This window comes from Eumetopias jubatus, unplaced genomic scaffold (assembly GCF_037043125.1).
Source record: "Eumetopias jubatus isolate StellerSeaLion01/CBP00866 unplaced genomic scaffold, mEumJub1_p1.0 scaffold_15, whole genome shotgun sequence".
Classification (NCBI taxonomy): Eukaryota; Metazoa; Chordata; class Mammalia; order Carnivora; family Otariidae; genus Eumetopias; species Eumetopias jubatus.
This window is the reverse complement of record NW_028274821.1, coordinates 21117214-21136861: the sequence shown is the minus strand read 5'-3', so window position 1 is coordinate 21136861 and position 19648 is coordinate 21117214. Positions and strand designations below refer to the sequence as shown.

Below are 19648 nucleotides of genomic sequence, written 5' to 3'. Positions count from 1 at the left end.
TCCCTCACTAATTCCTATCTGGGACCCCAAAGATTCTGTCACTTGCTGCCAAAAACCCAAACAAAAACTACAATAAGATGTTGATAGCAGCTTATAATGAATGAGAGTTCCTACCATATGGTAACATTGTTGTTAAAAAGTGTGATACACCAGAGGTTTTTCCTGATGTGCTCGGGTTACCACAACGGAGCCATTTCCATTGTCAGCCCTGAATCAAATTTGTAATTGACAGGCAAATAAATAGATCAGAAGAACAGGATGGTTGAGGCACCGCATCTACTGCTGAGGGACTGCAGGACCCAGGGCCCATTTCTGAATGCCACTCTGCAGGTCTGGGAGCTGGATAGCTACGCACGTGAGCCTCCAAGAACATCAAGGCCTTTTTTTTTTTTGTACCAACATCTTTATAACTTTGTAATTTCTTGATGCTGGGCAAGGAATCCCAGTACAAATTTCCTTACAACTGCCAAAAATCCTGAATGACAAATACTCTAGTCGGGCTTTTTGTTTCCAGGTTATACAGCTCTGCTGAGATCATCCAGATTGAGGATGCAAAGAGCCCAGTTGATAGTTGAGGGTATCACTGATGGTCTCGCGGCTCACGTGTGCACTACTTCTCAGTCCAGAACGCTGCCTTCTAACTGGGGGGGAGCATCCATCTCCCATGCTTTTGGCTGTAAGGTTCCAGAATTTCGTGGCTACATGAGATGGTTTAAAACGGAGTTTCTCCGTATCTCATGGCTGCGTAATTCCTACTCTCTGCAGGTGTTACAGGGTTGCAGTTTCAGCCTACACCCTCCAGGACAAGGCTGGACCTCTGGCAGCTCACTGGACATGAAACCACCCTGCTAAGTAGTGGCCCGAGGGAGGGTGTGTCTGTAAAAACTTTAAAGATCTTGGAGTTTCTCATTCTACGTTTTATCTGCCAATCTTAGGAAAGTCTTGATGGCTTCTTCAATCTAAGTTTCTATTTCTTGGTAATTCTATGTGAGTCTGTCTTCCAATCCTACACCACTGTTCTTTGACTGGAACCAAGTTGTCTCTGCTCCCGGGTGATTCCTTTGTTGTTCTTTAGACTCTGAGAGACCATACTTGGAGCAAAAACTATGGTAAACCAAGTTATAATTACAACATCAAGAATTCTGTGTAGATCGATCTAGGTCTGAGATTTATATCAAAGACATAAAAATCTAATCTGATAAAACCTCAGCAATGAGAGGAAATTGATGCCCATTAATTTAAGAAAGCTAGGTCTATATACGCATTCATCTCAATGGCCAATGTTGGATCTCCCTAAAGAGACTTGACCGCCAGGGACCAAAAGGGAATTCTACCTCCTTAAGGCAGGCACGCTCTCCTTCTAGAGGTGTAAACACGGTACAGGTGTCATATTCTTTGTACCAAAACGATATTTTTACTCCAAATCTCTATATTTTTAAAGACATTTTAGTAAGGATGCACAGATATTGAGTTAAGAATCCTTTAAAATGTTATCGTCTGGAGTAGTAGCATTCACAGTACTCACATCTGAAGTGCTGCTTCCAACCCCACTGGTGCACACTGCTGAAATTGGGAACCTGAAGAGTCAGGATCTCTTACAGCTGATCACGGAGCACACACTCCAGACCACGGCCCCCAACCCCAGCCTTCTTTCTACCCAGTGGATCCCTTAAAAAGGACAGATTTTCGAGTCTCGGGAATTCAGAATCCTTTAAGCACCTTCTTATGGCTCAATCTTCACACACCGCACCAGCAGCAGACCAATGGGCTTCAGGCTTTCAACGACTCCAGTGTATTACACTCGACGTGTTTCCCAAACCCAAATGGCTAGAAACGGTATGTGTGGGCTAATTCTAAAGCAGCGCTGGTCCCATGGAACTTTCTGTGATGCTGGATGTGTTCTATAAATTTGAGTAGTCCAGTATGATAGCCATTAGCCATATGCAGCTACTGAATATTTGAAATGCAGTTACTGTGACTAATAAACTTAAAAAAAAAAAATAATTTCAGTAGAGTTAAATTTAAATAGCCACAAATGGCTAGCGCAACCACACTGAACAGTGCAGCTCTAAAGCACATGAGTAACGTGACTTTTTGACAGACAGGATTTTTACAAACCAAAGAGGCACTGGATAAATATTTGCTAGCAACCTGTCCTTGATAACCTCCATCTGCTCTCCCTTCTAGTTCTTGTCAAGTAAAAGTAAAAACAAAACTAGAAAAGGCAATAATAATAAAACCCACGTGACTTTAACACCAGTCTCCCTTGAATGAAACTAGTAATTTTTAGTATATGGAAGTGGCATAGTCAAAGACCAAAAATAAACGAAAGCCAGCCAAACAAAGAATTAGAAATAAGCATTCTAGAAGTTATTTATGTTTAATGCTTAAAAGTCTGAATGCACAAACAATCTACCATTATAGAAGTACTGGTGGTCAATACAATGCATTAGAACTATGTACAATGCACAGTTTAGTATCAAAATCTTTCTACACTGTAGAGTTTTACGAAACTGTTAATGACATCAAACACTAAGCACTTAAGACACCGTTTTTTTTTTCTGCTACCACATTAGGAACGTCAATAGACAGTCCATTTCAACTTGCAGCATCCATCCATTTCTAGTATGAAATTAAGTAATTTTCTACTTATACAATAAAGTTTATCTACACAGTTCTCTTGATTTTGATCCATAGCAGCAAAGGCACTGTACATCAGCAGATCCACAGACTTAAAAGATTTTTAAAGCATTCAAACAAAAAAATAATAAAAAAAGGAGTCACATATCATAGTTGAACAGCAACAACAACAACATAAAAGATAACACAATGTTTATGGCACAATGGCACAGCCTGTGTCCACTTCGGGGACGTCCAACTAAGACAGGGAAAGAACCGGAGGTAAAGAAAGCAAGTCCTCATCTCAGGTGAGAGTCCATTCTTTCTGGTTTTCAGAGGGAGGTCCTTGCAAATCTCCTCTGCTGTCCTTATTTTGTAAAAGGCTTGACTTGCACAGAAGGAGGACTCCTCCCCTGAATCTGTGCAGTTCCCAAAGAACATGCCAAAAAATAGCCCATACTTTCTCGTAATGACAAAACTGCCCAAAGGTATACATCTCCCTTTGCAAAGAAACGTGGCAAAAATATCCAGAAGGGATTAAGTTCTCTCTTTAGGCCAAATTTAATTTGTTCATCTGTCTATAATACAATAAAAAAAACGGAATTAAAAACTTATTACAAAGACACTTGTCAACAAGTCAAAAAAGAAAAAAAAGAAAAAAGTCCAATGACTTTTATCAAATAGAATCTAAAGCTATAGATATATTGGTTAAAGTTGTCCAAATAGACTCAAATGAATACGACGTGGCCTGTCATGTTCTAATTGTTCAAATTTCCAAACATATAAAATAAGTAGAAAACAGAAACAAAAAAAATCTAACACAGCAACATATTGCTTCCATATGTAATTATACATTTCACATCTCTATACAGTCCTTAGTCTACATTTAGTGACATTTTTCACCAATTATTTTAAACCTTCCTTTCCCCTCCTTTGCAAAAAAAGGGGGGGAGGGGTATCAAATACAATGCATCTTCATTAACAATGCAGGAGCAGACAGCTTTATTCAGTCAAAGTTAGAAAGCCTTCTTTAAACAAAATAAATATATTACAGATATAATACATAATTAAAGATTCCGTCACTGTTAAGTATGGTTATTCCATGTTCTTCCAAGTAGAGAGCTGAAGATTTGGTATCACAGGTTCTTAATGAGTATTCACAATTCAATAGCAAGGAGGAAGTGGGGGTGAGAGACGGGGTTAAACTCCACAACTGCAATGAGTATTTGAAATCCTTGGTTTTAGATGCAGGGCAAGAGGATGACAGAACAAAGTGCTACAAGGAGAAGGGGTCCAGTCTGCATGAAGATTTGTCCTTAATAAATAACTTCATAAACCGTGGCCTTCTTATCCCCAGAGCCAGTGACAATGTATTTGTCATCCACAGAGATGTCACAGCTAAGCACCGATGAGGATTCTTTGGACTAGGAAAGAAACAAACACAAATGTTAACTATTCAAAGAAAAACCCATGAGGCGGGGCTGGAAGACACAGAGCAAAGACAAGCGTGAACGTGTCCCGTTATGCAAACAGAAGCAGCCAGCCAGGCAAGACAGTCCCGGCAGTCGCTTAACACGGGGGCGGCCCAGAACACTGCCAGGGACCCCTCCCGGCGCTGGGCTACAGGCTCCTGCACTCGGGACACCAGGTGGCAGGCAAGCCAGCTAGACAAACACCTGTGCTCTCAAGAAGCAAGGCCTGGTTTCTAATCCTCTTCTCCAGACAGGGAAGAGCACAGTGTTCTTAGCATGAACCGTCCTCCGCCTCAGTGACATGGCTGGGATGGAGGTCGAGCTGCAGAACACCAGACACGTCACTTAACCTGGGCGAGCCTCCCACCTTATGAACAGGTAAAGACCTCTACCTGCCTGCCACCTCAGCAAGTTGCCTTAGAGTTCAAGTGGAAAATGGCATGGAAAACACTACATTTTTTGAAATCGGGCATGTAAAAGTATTTCTAATAGAAAGCCTGTGTGAAGAAAGAATGCAGATCTCCAAGCGGGGAGGAGTTCGACAGAGAAATGTTCCATACTTAAGAGTCCTGGATACCATGTTCAACTACATCAACTACAAGGGGTTCAATGTCAACTTTTAACTGAACTGTACTAAACAAACTAACGCTGCAGGATTTTAACCAGAACTCGGAACATTTATTTTTTTTTAATTTTTTATTGTTATGTTAATCACCATACATTACATCATTAGTTTCTGATGTAGTGTTCCATGATTCATTGTTTGTGCATAACACCCAGTGCTCCACGCAGAACGTGCCCTCTTTAATACCCATCACCAGGCTAACCCATCCCCCCACCTCCCTCCCCTCTAGAAACCTTAGTTTGTTTTTCAGAGTCCATCGTCTCTCATGGTTCGTCTCCCCCTCCGACTTACTCCCCTTCATTCTTCCCCTCCTGCTATCTTTTTTTTTTTTTAACATACATTGCATTATTTGTTTCAGAGGTACAGATCTGTGATTCAACAGTCTTGCACAATTCACAGAGCTCACCATAGCACATACCCTCCCCAATGTCTATCACCCAGCCACCCCATCCCTCCCACCAGAACTCTGAACATTTAAAAACTTAATGCCTGACATGCAGATGCTAACCCACTACCAGTGTTTCTCAAACTTTTTTGACTGTAACCTGTCATTAATCCATTTTACCTCATAACCCAGTATACACAGAAGATACAACACTTACACTTACTATAAAAGATCCACTCTAAGATTTTATATTTCTTTTTTGTTAGTCCTGGTTGGAACCACCAGAAAGGTTGTGACCCATAATACCAAGAACATATATTGTATTCAATTACAAACTTCATGACAGCCAAGAATCAACTATTTTTGTCCTATTGATTATCTTGCACAGTATTTTCACTCAATATATGTATTTTTGGATTCAAATGCATTGATCTACTCTATGATGACATATTACTACTCAGTCAAGAAAACTGCAAATCTGTTGTTATTCCTCAAACACACACACACAAAACACACCTAAAAAAATAACATCCGAAGTGTAGGTTAAAAAAGAGGAGTGTTCTTTAACCACATACCAGCCAGAGAGCAGAGAGACTGTGTGTGTGCACACATTGATCATGTCTACCATTTGGTCCTCCTACAAGTAATTTGACACACTGCACAAGTACCACTGAGTCAATAAGAATAAACATTTCTGAAATTAATCAAGATTTGCTAAACTTTTCCATAACACTTCTTTGGAAAGAAAAATCAAAGACATAACAATACTAATAAGAGTATTTAAGCAAAACGCTCAAACTTTTTAAATAGAAGCATTTTAAAGACATAACACATACACATACACATACACATACACACACACACACACACAAATCACACACAAATCACACACACACAAATCACAGAGGACGTATAAAAACTCTACTCTAGTGTATAAACGGGACCAAGGCACGGAGAGCTGGTTAATGCAATGGGCAGTGTCTTTGGCTCTGGGCTCGAAAAGGAGACCACCCCCAGCTCCACGGCATGTGGCTGTGACATCAGCCTCTCTCAGGCAAGGTATTCTTCTCTTGCCCTACCTCCTAGGACACTTAGGAGCCTTATTAACCTGACAATGCACAGAGAGAGTCTGGGTAAACCACTGCCATGCAGGGAGCGTGCAGTAAGTGGGAGTTGAACAAGGTAAGTGTTACCTGGAATATACTGGCCCCATAAGGTGTTCTCCAGGCATTCAGAAGGTTGTCCTTTCCAGTGCTTACAAACCATTTGCCTACAGAAAGAGAGTGTGAAAAAAGGTTTTGTTCGTGGTACTTTGTCAGACACTGGAGATTTGCTTTATAGAGCACCAAAGTATTCACAGAAGACTGTTCTAATTTGCAACAGAAGTTTCTTTTTGCTGGAAACATAAAGCTCCCTGTCCTAGATTTAGTGAGTCATTTATCCTTACAACAAGGATAAGTGGACTGGCACACGGCATTAGCGAAGCAGGAACTAATGTAATTTCCAAGAGGCACACGCTACTAAACCACAGGAGCGGTGCGCAGACGCATGTGCAGGAGGGCAGAGGGAGCGAGTCTCACGGACAGGAAATGGACGGGGGAGGGGGGGGCGACGGCTTACCGCAATGGGCAAACTTGAGTGACAGGACGCAGCTCTCGTGGAGATGCAGCTGGTATTTGTCCGGCTTGGTGACGTGTAGCACTTCCACGTTACTGTTCTCCATCCCCACGGCCAGCCACTCTCCGGTTGGGCAGTAGCCCAAAGAAAAGATCTACGATTAAAACAGCTCAGAGTGAGGGTGCCTACGGAAGATACACTGCCTCTCCCCGGGAGGTACTACTTCTTCTGGGGATACTATTGAAATTGTGAAGGAAGTCTGGATGATTTGAACTGTACAAGAAGAAATCACAGCCAAATGGGTGATGCCAAAGTAATGCGATACATCTGCACAGTATCATTTAACTAGTCACTTACGTAAAATTCAAAGAATACAGAGTAATGGTCTTTGAAGGAAAAAGCTGCTAAAAGCTTATGATAATTTTTTTAATCCTTTAATACACATTACTGTGTTTTGACAGAAAACAATACAATGTCCAGTTATCTAACCTAGAGTCAAAAGTGACTTTGTCACATGGTAACGTCTGTCATGTGTGTCACGAACCCGTGTCTTCCGAAGCGTCCCGGGCCCAAGCCCGTACCTGGGAGGTAAAGTCATGCTGCTGCAGCTGCCGCCCCTCGCGCAGGTCCCAGGACCTGACCGTGTTGTCCAGGCCGCCCGTCCACAGCTTGGTGCCATCGTTAGAAATGTCAATACAGCTGGCCCCGTCTGTGTGGCCCTGGAATTGCCTGAAAATGTCAAAATGGAGGGCAAACCTTTGAAAAGTTAAGTTTTTATGTGAACTCAATTCCGAGGTCGTTGGTTAGCCACTGTGGAAAACTGTGGAGGTCTTCAAACAATTAAAAGTTGAATTACCGTATGATCCAGTGAGTCCATGACCGATATTCACCCAAAGAAAACGAATACACTAATTCGAAAAGATGTACGCTACCCTGTGTTTTTGGCAGCATTATGTACAATAGCCAAGACATGGAACCAGCCCAAGTGTCCATCAAGAAATGGGTAAAGAAGATGCGGTGTACATATACAATGGAGTATCATTCAGCCATAAAAAAGAATGAGTCCTTGTTTGCAACAACATGGAGGGATACAGAGTATATGCTAATCGAAATAAGTCAAAGAAAGATAAATGCCATATGATTTCACTCATCTGTAGGAATTTAAGAAACAAAACAAATAAACGAAGAAAAGAAAGAGACAAAGAGACTCATACAGAGAACAAACTGATGGTTACCAGAGGGGAGGTGGGTGGGGGGATGGGTGAAACAGGTGAAGGGGATTTAGAGTACACTTATCGTGATGAGCACTGAGTCATGCACAGAACTGCTGAATCATCATTTTGCACACCCGAAACTAATATAACACTGAATGTTAATTATACTTCAATAAAAAAAAAATTTAGAACTCCTCAGGGATCAGTTTCATTGCAGGTCTTATTTATAGATTTCACTTGGGTTTACTATGTTTTCTAATTATTCAAATAACAAAGCATATACTTAGAGAGATTCAGGTTTAATTGAGATGTTGAACTTCCTGCACTTTTTATTTTTGAACACTTAGGAAGTATTCTCTCATACCAAAAAACGACTGATAACCAACGGAAAAAAAAAATCTCCAACTGAAATAAACAAAACACACAGCTATATGTATGTGAACTAATCAAAAATACATCTAAGACCTCTTTTATCACTGTAATACAAAGGAAAGGATTTAAAAGGCTGTAAGGCATATTATATTCTCCCTTCTAACAAAAGCTTTGGGGATGGGCACGGGAGCAGCAGGGCAAATTTTGCCACTGCGCAACAATGCAAATGTAGCAGGCTGTGCAAGACAACGAACAGGCCATGCCCTCACGTAAGGCACATGGAAAGAAATTCAGTGTGCCTCAGCTGCCCCAGGAGCTGGGAGAATGTACAAAAGACACTGGGAAGAGAAGAGATTAGAAGCAGTTCCTTGTAAGGACCTTACCCAAGATGAAACAAATGATGACCCCTTTGTTTTTGGAATCATACAGAGAGCTCAGTCCTGCAAAATACCTGACAGACGGCCAGCAGAGGCCTCTTCTCACATACTCCCCTTGACTTGCGGCTAGATTTGATTACAACCTTCTCGCACCCTTCAGCAGATCATCCCTCCTGCTCCCTGCTCTCTCGGGTGCTGACATCAGGAGACTTGTTTCAGGGCGTTACCTATCAACACCGATCCCATACAATTTCACTTCTAAACAGACATCTCAGTGCATTGACCCATCCTTAATGGTGGGATTACAGATAATCTAGACCATCTAGACCATTTCAGAGAGAAGCACAAGGCCTGGGCCTGTGGCAGGGGTTCAGTGATGATCTGCTGAAGGAAGACATGTGTGGGATACATGTGGCATGGAAGACAGTGCCCTGTGCTGTGAATCTTCTCGGTGAGTGTCTACCGACAATGACGGTTAGTTAGCAAGCACAGATGGCAAATTACGGACGTCTAACGAGCTCATGAGGTCATGAGAACATGATGTACATTAATTATGTAAAAATGACCTCATTTTTTTAAAAACCTAAACTGATGATGCTTAGGATAATGTCCAAAAAAAGCAAAGAAAGAAAACAACCCATATGCTAAGTTCAAAGGTGCAGAAAGATTTTACGTTAGTAATTTGTTTCTAGCATCTTTAAAAGGAGACTGTCCCTAACACTTCTTAGTAGGAGAATTCTATTTCACCATTTTAGACACACACAGCTCTTTGGCACAAGAGCGGTAAATCGGCTCCCCCACATGCTCTGGGCAGGGATCTTGCTGACCCACCTCACCAGCGTCTGGTTGTGCAGGTCCCAGACGGCGATGTTACCATCACTGCAGCACGAGAAGCAGACCTTGGAGTCGGGGCTGATGGCCAGGGCATAGCACGCGGGGGCCGAGGACGTCAGCTCTGCCTTGATGCGCGGGGTCGGAGCCGCCAGGTCCCAGATGGACAGAGTACTGGCCTCCCCTCCCACGATGAGGGTGCGACCGTCAGGGAGCAATCGGCAGGAACGGATGTAGTTATCCCTGTTCTGTAGAGACAAAAACCATCAAAAGATCACTCATGAGGAAAGGAAAACAGCATTAACATGAGAGCAGAAATCCATAAAAGTATTGTGTTCCCTCCTGGTTTTAATGAGCCATTTTTACTTATGACAATGATAAAGTGGATTAATGCTAGAAAATTACATGAAATTAGGGAAGTACTTAAACTTGATCTACAAATTTAGTGCTGAGATATTTAATCTTAATTAGCATGAAAATGCAAAGATCTAGACCCAACTCCCACCACCACCACCAACATCACCCGGCTGCCTGACTCATTTGCGTGCGCGCGTGCGCGCGCGCACACACACACACACACACACACACACACACACACACGCACACGCACACACACACACACAGGAGCACGCACAGTCCTGGGCAGTGGCAGCTGCTCAAGCAGCATCAACTGGAGGCAAAACTTGGTCAAGGAGTATTAAGGGATGGGGCGGGAAGAAAGGTCCTGGATCTGGGCAAGGTGGGTACATCATGTTACACTGACCTAATATCGTGCAGCAGCAAAAATTCCACTGCTGGTCTAAGGAAGAACGTCCACCTGAATGTTCTGTAAGTGACGTAAGGACAAATGCCCAAGACACAGCCAAAGGGATAGTCTAGGGTCTGCCCTGGTCTCACCATGTGACAGACTGAGAGTCAGGTGCACTCTCACAGAAACCCTCCTGGGCTTTTACTTTTCTTACGCTCCTTTATCAGACAGGAAAACAGGTAGCGAGCCTGGGCCCACGCACTGGGCATGGTTCAGGAAAGCTGCACTGGGGCACGTGCATCAAGAACGGGATAACTCTGCCTGAGGAACTGAAAGACATGCCTCCTCATCAGCGATCTAAGTCTCCACGTGAAGGGCCACAAACCACCGAAGACAACTACCCACTTGGGATTAATTCCGCATGTTGCTTGTCCAACCAAGTCTCTCACTATCCCATCCCATTTTCTGAATGAAGGTGTAAGCCCTGTTCCTCCATGTTCACTCACCAGACAGTCGAGCTGAGAGACGGGGCTCTTGTTGCCGGGGTGGCTGATGTCCCAGACCTTGACGCAGCCCTTCCCGCCCGTGTACACGTGTCTAGTGGGGTTGCTGATGGTCACGGCGCACACCACCTCCCCGTGGTTCAGGGTGTTGATCTGGCGCGCGTGTCGGGGGATTCCGGGTCCGATGAGGGCGTCGGGGGGGAAAGGGACAGGCTGCATCTGACCGTCTGCAGTAACGTGGAAGGAGTACGCTCTAAGGTAGTGGGGAGGAGAAAAAATAGGAAGACGGAAGGTAAAAAATGTTAGTTAACTGATCAGTGTAAGGAAATGAAAAAGAAAACATTTTCAGTGCTCTTATGATTTGCAAATAAGTCAAATTTACCTGGTACAGTAGAAAGAACATAATTTTCAGAGTCTAGAACTAGATCTACAATCAAATGTCAGGTCGACTCTTCACTAACCACTGTGTGACATAAGTAGTTACTGTGCCTCTCTGAACCCCAGTTCTCATCTTTAAAAGGGAGAGAATGCTACCTCTATTTCACAGAGAATTACATAAGATATCCAACGTCTAGTATAGTACCTACTCCTTCAGGGCACTCTGCAAACTTGCTCTGTTTTCTACTCTGGGTGACTCAGAAGCCTGTGATGAGATTTCTGCCTGTATATGAATTCACCCCAGTCAAGTGATTTACTAATGGAGATCAATGAGTCAAAATGATCAAGCTTTAAAGAGTTAAGAGTCTCTAGGCCTACATGGTGAAATGACAGCTGTGACCCCCGCACACACACCAGAATAAGTCCTATCAGAGACTTGACAATCACTAATTCAAGTAATTCCCAATGAAATTAGGACCTGTAAAGGCATCCTGTGGGACTACCCCAAAGGCCCACCTGTGAGTGCCTATCATCGGCTCCAACTCCAGTTCATCTCCAGGGAAAGCTCTACACTTATGAAGACATTTGGTTCTAAAATACAACTTCAGTTCGAACATCTCCCTCAAGAGATCTCTATTCTTAGGGTGCTGAAATAAGGAAGGGCACATCAGTGAGGCTATGTGATGCAGGGGTGGGGGGAGGGACCTGGGCCTGTCTTGTATCATGGGCAATAGCCCGTTTCGGAAATTATGTCATTCTGCGTTGGCATGAAGCTTTGGAATGTGCTCTGTTTATAGGAAGAAGTTTAAGAAAGATATACCAAGGGAAAGCATCTGTGGGTACACAAAAGGTTGGAGCTTGGACCTATCAGGGAAGTTTTAGAATCAAAATAGTTTATGGTTCCTTAATGCAAAAAGCTACAGGCTAGCCACATTCATCAAAATTCAGCCCATTACTGAGGGGCCCTCATCACCCCGACTGTCCCCAGGAGGGGTTGAAGCAAGTATGTGGCTGGGGAAGATGTGGTGGCAGGCAGTGGAGGGCTTTTTCTTTCTCCGTCAACAACAGAGAGAGGCATGGACCCGGCCTACAGCAGAAACGTAGTATGCCGGATGGCTGAGGGGGAAGGAGGTGGAAGCTGGGGAGACAAGAGGCAGAAGACATTTCCTCGGTCCAATCAACAGGACTTGGAGACACACTGGACATGTGACCGGGGAGAGAGGTGCGGAGGAGGGCTCTAAGGCTCGGGACCCAGGTGACTCAGGTGGACCACGACACATTAGTGAAGTGATGGGGACATGCGACCACAAGGTACGCATGTGAGAAGCTAAATGGTTTGGTTTTCTTCAATTTGAGGGCAGTCGGGAATCCCAACAACTCAACAGGAGGCTGAGTGCTGTGATTCAGGCGAGAGGGTAGGTAAGAAAGACAATGTATGCTTATCGACTAAGAAGTGACAGTGGAAGCTAAGGGAGCAGAAACAATAATGCTGTAGCAGATTATGCAGTGAGCAGACTAGATGCAGGATCTAGGGGACCGCTAACATCTAAGGAACCTCCTCCAGCAAGAGCAGTCAGACACGGACAATCGAGAGAGACGATCAAGTGCAGGGATGGGGAAAAACTGTCAACCACCTGACCACTTATTAAGAGATTCAACCATTAAACACGTAGTTCTTGGGTACCCCCGTGTGCCAAGCACCATACCAGCAGAACTGGGGTTACAACAGAAAGAAAAAACCCATATCCCTCGTTCTCCTGAAGTTACAGCCTGTGGGAGTAGGCGGCAGGTGGGTAGAGGGGTGGATTCACTAGGGAGATATTCACATAAATAAATACAAAAATGTCAGACGGTCAATGCAATGAACAGTGGACATGCCTGGTACTGTGAGATTTGACAGAGTGAGGCAATGGGGCTTCGATATAAAGATGAAGATGGTGTGAAGGGGAGGGGTATGGCAAATATGAAGGCCAGAGTGAGACCAAATGCTTAGTACCCATTTAGTCAGAAACTATTTATTAAATGCCTAATATGAACCAGGTACTATTAGGTGCTGGGTAATCAGGGGCGAACAAAGTAGACAAAGTCCCTATCCTCCAGGGCCAACATCTAGAAGGGAAAGCAGATTCCATATATAAGCATAAAAATAAGTAACCTCAGATCCCCATGAGATGCCGAGGCACACACACACACACACACACACACGGTGCCCAGGTCTAGGCACTGTATGAGCGGAACCAAGGAGAAAGGATGCAGGCCCTGCACACATTGAGGGAGTAATGTGGAATGTGCCAGGTAGAGGAACAAAGCAGAGTCCCTAGAGCAGAACCAAGAGAGAACGGCAGTGCGCACTCAGCGGAGAGGGGCAGCCTGCAGACAGAGGGCAGCAGGAAAAAGGGCCTGGCGGGCGGTGATGAGGAATGCGGAGACCACCCCGGGGGGAATGGGAGGTCACCGGGTCTTCTGGGCAGGGAAGGACAGCACGCAGTTAATTCTCCAGGTGCCCTTCCAGCCGCGGGGTGAAGAATGGGTTCTAGGTGGCAGAGCAGGAAAAGGACCACTGAACAGGAGGTCTGTGCAGTAAACGAGGGGAGAAGCCAGTGGCTGGGCCTGGGAGACAGTGAGACAGCTGGGAACAGACGTGCAATTCAAAAGCTCACTCTGGCTGGGTGGAAGGAGAGAAGGAGAGAAGGCTGCGCTGGATGGGACATCTGGATTCTGGAAGTGACACACTGAAGGGCGGGGACGAGACCTTCCTTGTGAGCCTGTGAGGAGGTAACTGAAGGCAAGAAGGACAGCTCCAGTCGACGTGGTCCAAGCCCCAAGACGAGATTACTGGGTGCTGACCTTGTGAACACCAGAGTCACCCGGAATGATGGCAGGCCCTGAGGGGAGGCAGACCCTAAGCCAACTGTCAAGTCTTTAATAAACGGGAAATCCCCCAACAAGGTGTAAGGATGGGTAGAATCCAATGACACAAGCCTGAAAGGGCAGAGTTTTCACAAAAAGATCGAGGAGTTCAGTTCTAGAAAAGACTGGTGGCGGTGGGGAGGGGATGATACAGCCTTTATCACCCCCTCACTGGCCCTGAGGATTTCAGGATATGAAACAAATGAAGGGGCGCCCCCTCAGAGGGCTGCAGGTGGAGGGGTCCCCATGGGAGAGAGCCAAGTGCCAAGGGGCAAGGAGGGGAAGGCAGCAGCGCCCGCAGAGAAAGGCTGAGACTCTGAGGGATGACAATGGAGGAAAAGGCTAATTGATTTAGCAATTAAAGAGGTCATGAGGACTAAATCTTAAAGGAAGGGAGAGGAAGGTTATTCCAAGTTTAGATGGTGTTATACATTCTTAATGATAATTTACGTGAAAAGCCATCCCTCCTCTCCTCTCTAGTATCACTAAGTGGTTTTTAAAGAGCACTGAGAATTTAAATAGTTAAGAAACCAGACACACAATTTCTTTCGAGGTTTTTGATATGGACATTCTTCAACTCAACCACAACCACTCTGTGAGCACCTACTATGTTCCTGGAACTCCCTTTAAAAGAACGTCAAGAGCCTACTTGCATTAAGGCTATAACGTGGTCCTCTGTTTGCTATTAGTACATGTAAGATACTCAGGACTGGAAAAAATAAAACTCTATAGTAAGATTCTTATCAGATTTCAACTAACTTTGATGTGTAGCTGGCAAGGTGTACTGGAATGTGTAACGAAAGCCAACCTTTCTAGAAATCAGAAACCCAGGCTTGAAGAACTGTTCTTTTTCTACCAGATTAAATGTATCGGTAAGGCCTCTTAGCCACACACTTGGATAGAGACATCATGCTAAGAACACAAAATGAGGTAAGGCACTGGCCTTGCCCCCGAGCGGCTTCTAATCTAGGAAGTGTAATGAGAAAAGCACAGAAGTGGTCACAATACCAGGTGGAAGATGAGAAGTAGAAAGTTCTATGGTGGTTCAAAAAGAAAGGACAAAGCTTATGTTTCAATAGTGACATGGTCCTAGAGATGGGTTTTACAGAATGGAGGGAATCTCACCGAAGAGGGAGCAAGATGGAAAAACAATTCTGGGGAGGGAGGCAGAAACAGCAGAGAGCAAGAGCTCTAAAAGGATGGGGTACAATGATGGGAATTTCTAGACTGGTTTTGATCCAAGGATTCATTTATTCAGTAACGACCCTGTGGTTAAGTGGTTAGAGGAGCTGGCCTGAGCACAGTCTGATCAAATGTATCAGGAATATATACATTTATGCTACCCCCCCCAACACACAGATTGCTATCTATCTGCTAGAAAATGGAGGGCTGTAGAAAGGGAGGGCCTACAAGGCCAGCCTGAGAACTCCACAAACAGAATTCACTACAGGGTTTTTTGGAGGGAAAACAGGTAGGACACTATTGGGGCAAGTGACAGAATACATTTGATCACAAAGAATACAATGGGTAGGAGGAGAAAGAGACAATTCCAATAACTGAGATGCAAGGTAATGGGGGACCTGAACCAGGCTAGGTCAAGGAAGACACTAAAAATTCTGCAGGACTTAACGTATGAGATGTGAGGAAGGAGCCAATAATTATTGAGTTTCTGAGCTTAGGAAACAAGGACAAAAATACCAATAGTCCTGATGGGCAATGTGGGAGAAGACCTAGTCTGGGGAAGAAGCATCATGATATGATGACTTTGAAGCGCAAGTAATACACACTCAAGATATCTGAGATGTCCAGCAAATAGCTACAAATGTAGGGCTGGAGGGAGAGGGTGCGCTCTTCCAAAACACACACACACACACACACACACACACACAAGCACGTGTGCGTGCAGGAGGTGAAAGCACTAACATCTAAGAATGGCTCTCTAAGGAAGATGGTAGAACAGAAACAGCTAGGACTCTGTAACAGAACTATACTTCAAACAATCAAGGCATCTGCAAATCGCTCTATTTAAAACATGGGCATTGAAGATGCTATTTTATCTGAATCATCATCTTTCGATGAAAACTCAGCATATTTAAAGAAGGTCCTTGGCCTTCCCACCCTGACCTCATTTACCCGCTCTAAAAGGCCCAGTTCTATAATACTGCACTCATCTTTCTCATACTTTGCAACACTTTCTCCAAAGTTTTCAGTGTCTCACGAGATGGGACTAGAACCTGAATTCACAATAAAATATCTGGCCATTGTACTTTATAAAGTATGCTAGAAAATCAGGTTCTAAGTAGCATATGAACCCACTAGTAGGTCAGCCAAGCAAAAATAACTGTTAAGGGCTTGCTGTGTGTTAAGCATTGTTCCTATTTTGAAAAATCCTACCTTATAAAACCAAACAGAACAACAGGAAAAAATTTCTGAATTGTGAGCAGCCCCAAACCAACAAACCTGAGCTCTTCTGTCACGGCTGCATCCATATGCCATGTCCCATAATATAATTAGTACTATGGCTTTCATTGAATAGTTTTACACTATTTATAGATGTCTCATTAAAGTAACAGGTGAGAGAAAAAGTCCATTTTGGGCTTATGTTGAAATTAAACTATGTTGTCATTCCAATTACAAATTGAGTGGAACTCTTGCTAATTCACTCGAAGAGACAAGAAGCCCCAATGTGAATTATTAAATAAATGCTACTTTATTCATTAGTTGGTTGACATGCATTTAATTATAACTTTTGATAACATCTAGCAAGTCATTCTGTAAAAATAATTAGGACAGAGATACACAGCTGTTTTAAGTCTTTCTGGAGAAAGGCAGTTTACTTTGTTGTGTGTGGTAGGGGAAGCCTTTAGGTGATTTATTATGTTTTATGTTCTAGCACAAAAGAAAATAGTTGTTTCTGTCGAAACACGCACAAGATGACATTTCACAGTTCTGTATCTTAAGATCTGAAGAGCCACCTAACTGTTATAATCATTTCTGAAAAACCTATAATAAAAATATATTACCCCATATGCATAAATGAATGTGAATTTACATGTTTTGACGCCCTCTTGTATAAGACACACCAATGACAGGAACGTTGGAGTCTAATTTACTCAATCAAATTTTCTTGGGTCCTTTCTGCCCACTACAGAAATGCAGTTCAGTTCACTTGCATAAGCAGCTGAAACCTGATAATGAATGCCCTGGGGCAAAGCTAAGCCGGAAATGACGCTGCGATTACCTAAAGAGCCCCAAACACCAAACACGGTACTAAACATGTAACAACTTATCTCACCCTTACGGCCCTCTTGTCAGGGAGGTGCTATCCCTGGTTTACAGATGAGCCAACTGAAGCTCACAAAGTTAAGAAACTGTCTTCTAGTTGTCAACTGGCAGAGTAAAAACTCAAATTTTGATCTGTCACACTCCGGAACTCACTGTCGACCACACTGTGCTCTCTCTGGGATTCCTAATGTCATCTGCCAACTGCACGAGATGTGGCTCTATCACTCCCAGAACGAAAATTTGCAACCATCCTCAAACCCATCAATCTTCCCAAAAGGATCTCAACAATTTTATAATGCTAAGAATCAAGACTAGGGGAAGGACGGGAGTCCAGCTCAAGGCTCAGAAGTGCCTCCTGAATCAGACCAGCTCTAACTCGACAGTGGTTCAGCTGGCCCAAAGCTAAACCAAGACCGTCATTCTTCTTTATAGGCACCTAACACTCCTTCACCTCTCTTCACCCCTTGTGGCCCCTGGGCAGTAGCTGAGATGAGAGGCACCAGCTCCACTGCTCTAGTGGTTATACCAGAGCTCTGGTGCAACAGCTAGTTAACCAAGCGGTAACTAGGCAGTACCCGAACATGGGATAATACCTTTTCCCTAAGGAAAGCTCTCTATCCCCACAGGTTCATATGGAATTCATAGGTATTTGAGTTATTTGATTAATCCTATGACCTTGTTATTTAGTCACTGACTGAAAGAGACCAAACTTTCACCTTCAAATACATCAGAGGTTCTTGGTCAACAAGACTTGTAAGTTAGTCAACAACTATTTGCAGAACACACACAAGTACACAGAATTTTATGGTAACGGATATTTATACCTTCAATTCTCAGGGAACTTAACGTCTAATTTGCCTTGCCTCCCTTATTAATCAGTCAAATATTTACGGAGCAACTTGGCTATGGAGCCAGCATTGTGTTTGATGCAACAGGGAAGTTTAGCATAGATCTGTACAGAAGTAGGTTACCCAAGAAGTTACACATAGGAAATAACACGGTGACAACTAAGCGCCTGAGTGTATAGCAGTGAATAAATAAGCAGTGGAAGATCAGAGAAGAAAGAGACTGGCTGGCTCACCTGCATGCTCTCTCGCACGCGCATGCGCTCTCTCTCCCTCTCACTGATTTAAAAAGTATGTACTGTGAGCACCAACTATGAACCAGGTACCACTCCAGACAGCGGAGCTACTTCTATAACTGAACAGCGAAGAGTTCTGTTCTGCTCTCGTGGAACTTACATTCAAGCAGGGAGAGGCCGATCACGGCTACAGCCAAGTACAAAAAAGGCAGGCAGTAGAAAAGAACAACAATGGGGAGAGGAAGGGAGAGAAGGATGCTCTTTTAGATAGGGCTGGCAGGGAAGAATGCTCGCACAAGTGACATTTTAGCAAACACTTTTGAAGTGAGACAGTAAGCCACAGAAAAAGTACTGCAGGAAGGGCCAGTAAGAGCAAATGCCCTGAGGCAGCATCTGGGGGAAGGGACTTCGAGGCTACTGAGGGTCAAGCGTGGGGAGCAGAGGGCGGGGAGGAAGCACCAGCCTGGAGAAGCAGCGTGGGTACAGCATGTGTGGTGACAGACAGAATGCCAGCAGAAAGAGCCAAGAGCATAAATATACACATGTGACTAATAAGGCAGAGAGGGTCTGCGGGATGCTTCCTAAAGGGAGGAGAGAGGAAGCTGGGATTTTAAGGGAAGAGTGGGTTATTTTGTAGTCAAGGCTTTTTATCTGGGAAGATGAAGCCAGAGAGCAGAGAGAACCATGCATAAGTAGTAATAAAAAGGTGCACTGGACTGAAATGAAGGATGTGGAATGAGATATGGTGAGAGATTAGAATGTACAAGAAGTGGCTGGAAAAACTGGTGTGTGCATCTTGCCTTCATAACTCAAGGGGACTGTGAATGCAGACGCTCCAAATATCCAGCTCACTGGACAAGAAGCCAAATGAGCAAAGCCACCTTTTCCACAAACACAATTGAGCATAAGACCACACTTCTTTCTTTTCACAGCCTTTGAAGTTTGGCACGTCTTTTCCCAACACGCTCAAATTCTGAGCATCCAGGTTTGAACATAAGACGGTTTTTTTCAAGGCAACAAAAGAATTCAGTAACAGACGTAGAGAAGACCTGACTGCTGGAGATGCCTCAGTAATTTGCATTTCCACATTAGAAGCTCAAGATTTTAAATTGAAAATACAAAACTCCACCTCATTACTTCTTTCCTTGTGCGAAGAGAAAATGGAAATTCTTTGCAACGGAGGAAAAAAAAAAAAAAGTTGAGCTCCAGGAGTTCCTCCCCCACCCCCCCA

The 19648-nt window shown here is 43.9% G+C and overlaps 1 protein-coding gene across 9 annotated transcripts in view; it reads right to left on the bottom strand.

Moving 5' to 3' along the window:
- Positions 1-2361: 2361 nt before the first annotated feature.
- TLE4 (TLE family member 4, transcriptional corepressor) overlaps positions 2362-19648 on the bottom strand; it is a 141722-nt gene continuing 124435 nt past the window's right edge. For all 9 annotated transcript variants that reach the window (XM_028090373.2, XM_028090374.2, XM_028090377.2 and 6 more), the window contains 6 exons: positions 10767-11016; positions 9513-9760; positions 7300-7447; positions 6722-6872; positions 6295-6371; positions 2362-4043 (listed from right to left, as the gene is read on the bottom strand). In XM_028090373.2, coding sequence (XP_027946174.1) covers positions 3936-4043; positions 6295-6371; positions 6722-6872; positions 7300-7447; positions 9513-9760; positions 10767-11016 — 982 coding nt within the window. In that variant the 3' untranslated portion in view covers positions 2362-3935. The remainder of the gene's footprint in view (positions 4044-6294; positions 6372-6721; positions 6873-7299; positions 7448-9512; positions 9761-10766; positions 11017-19648) is intronic.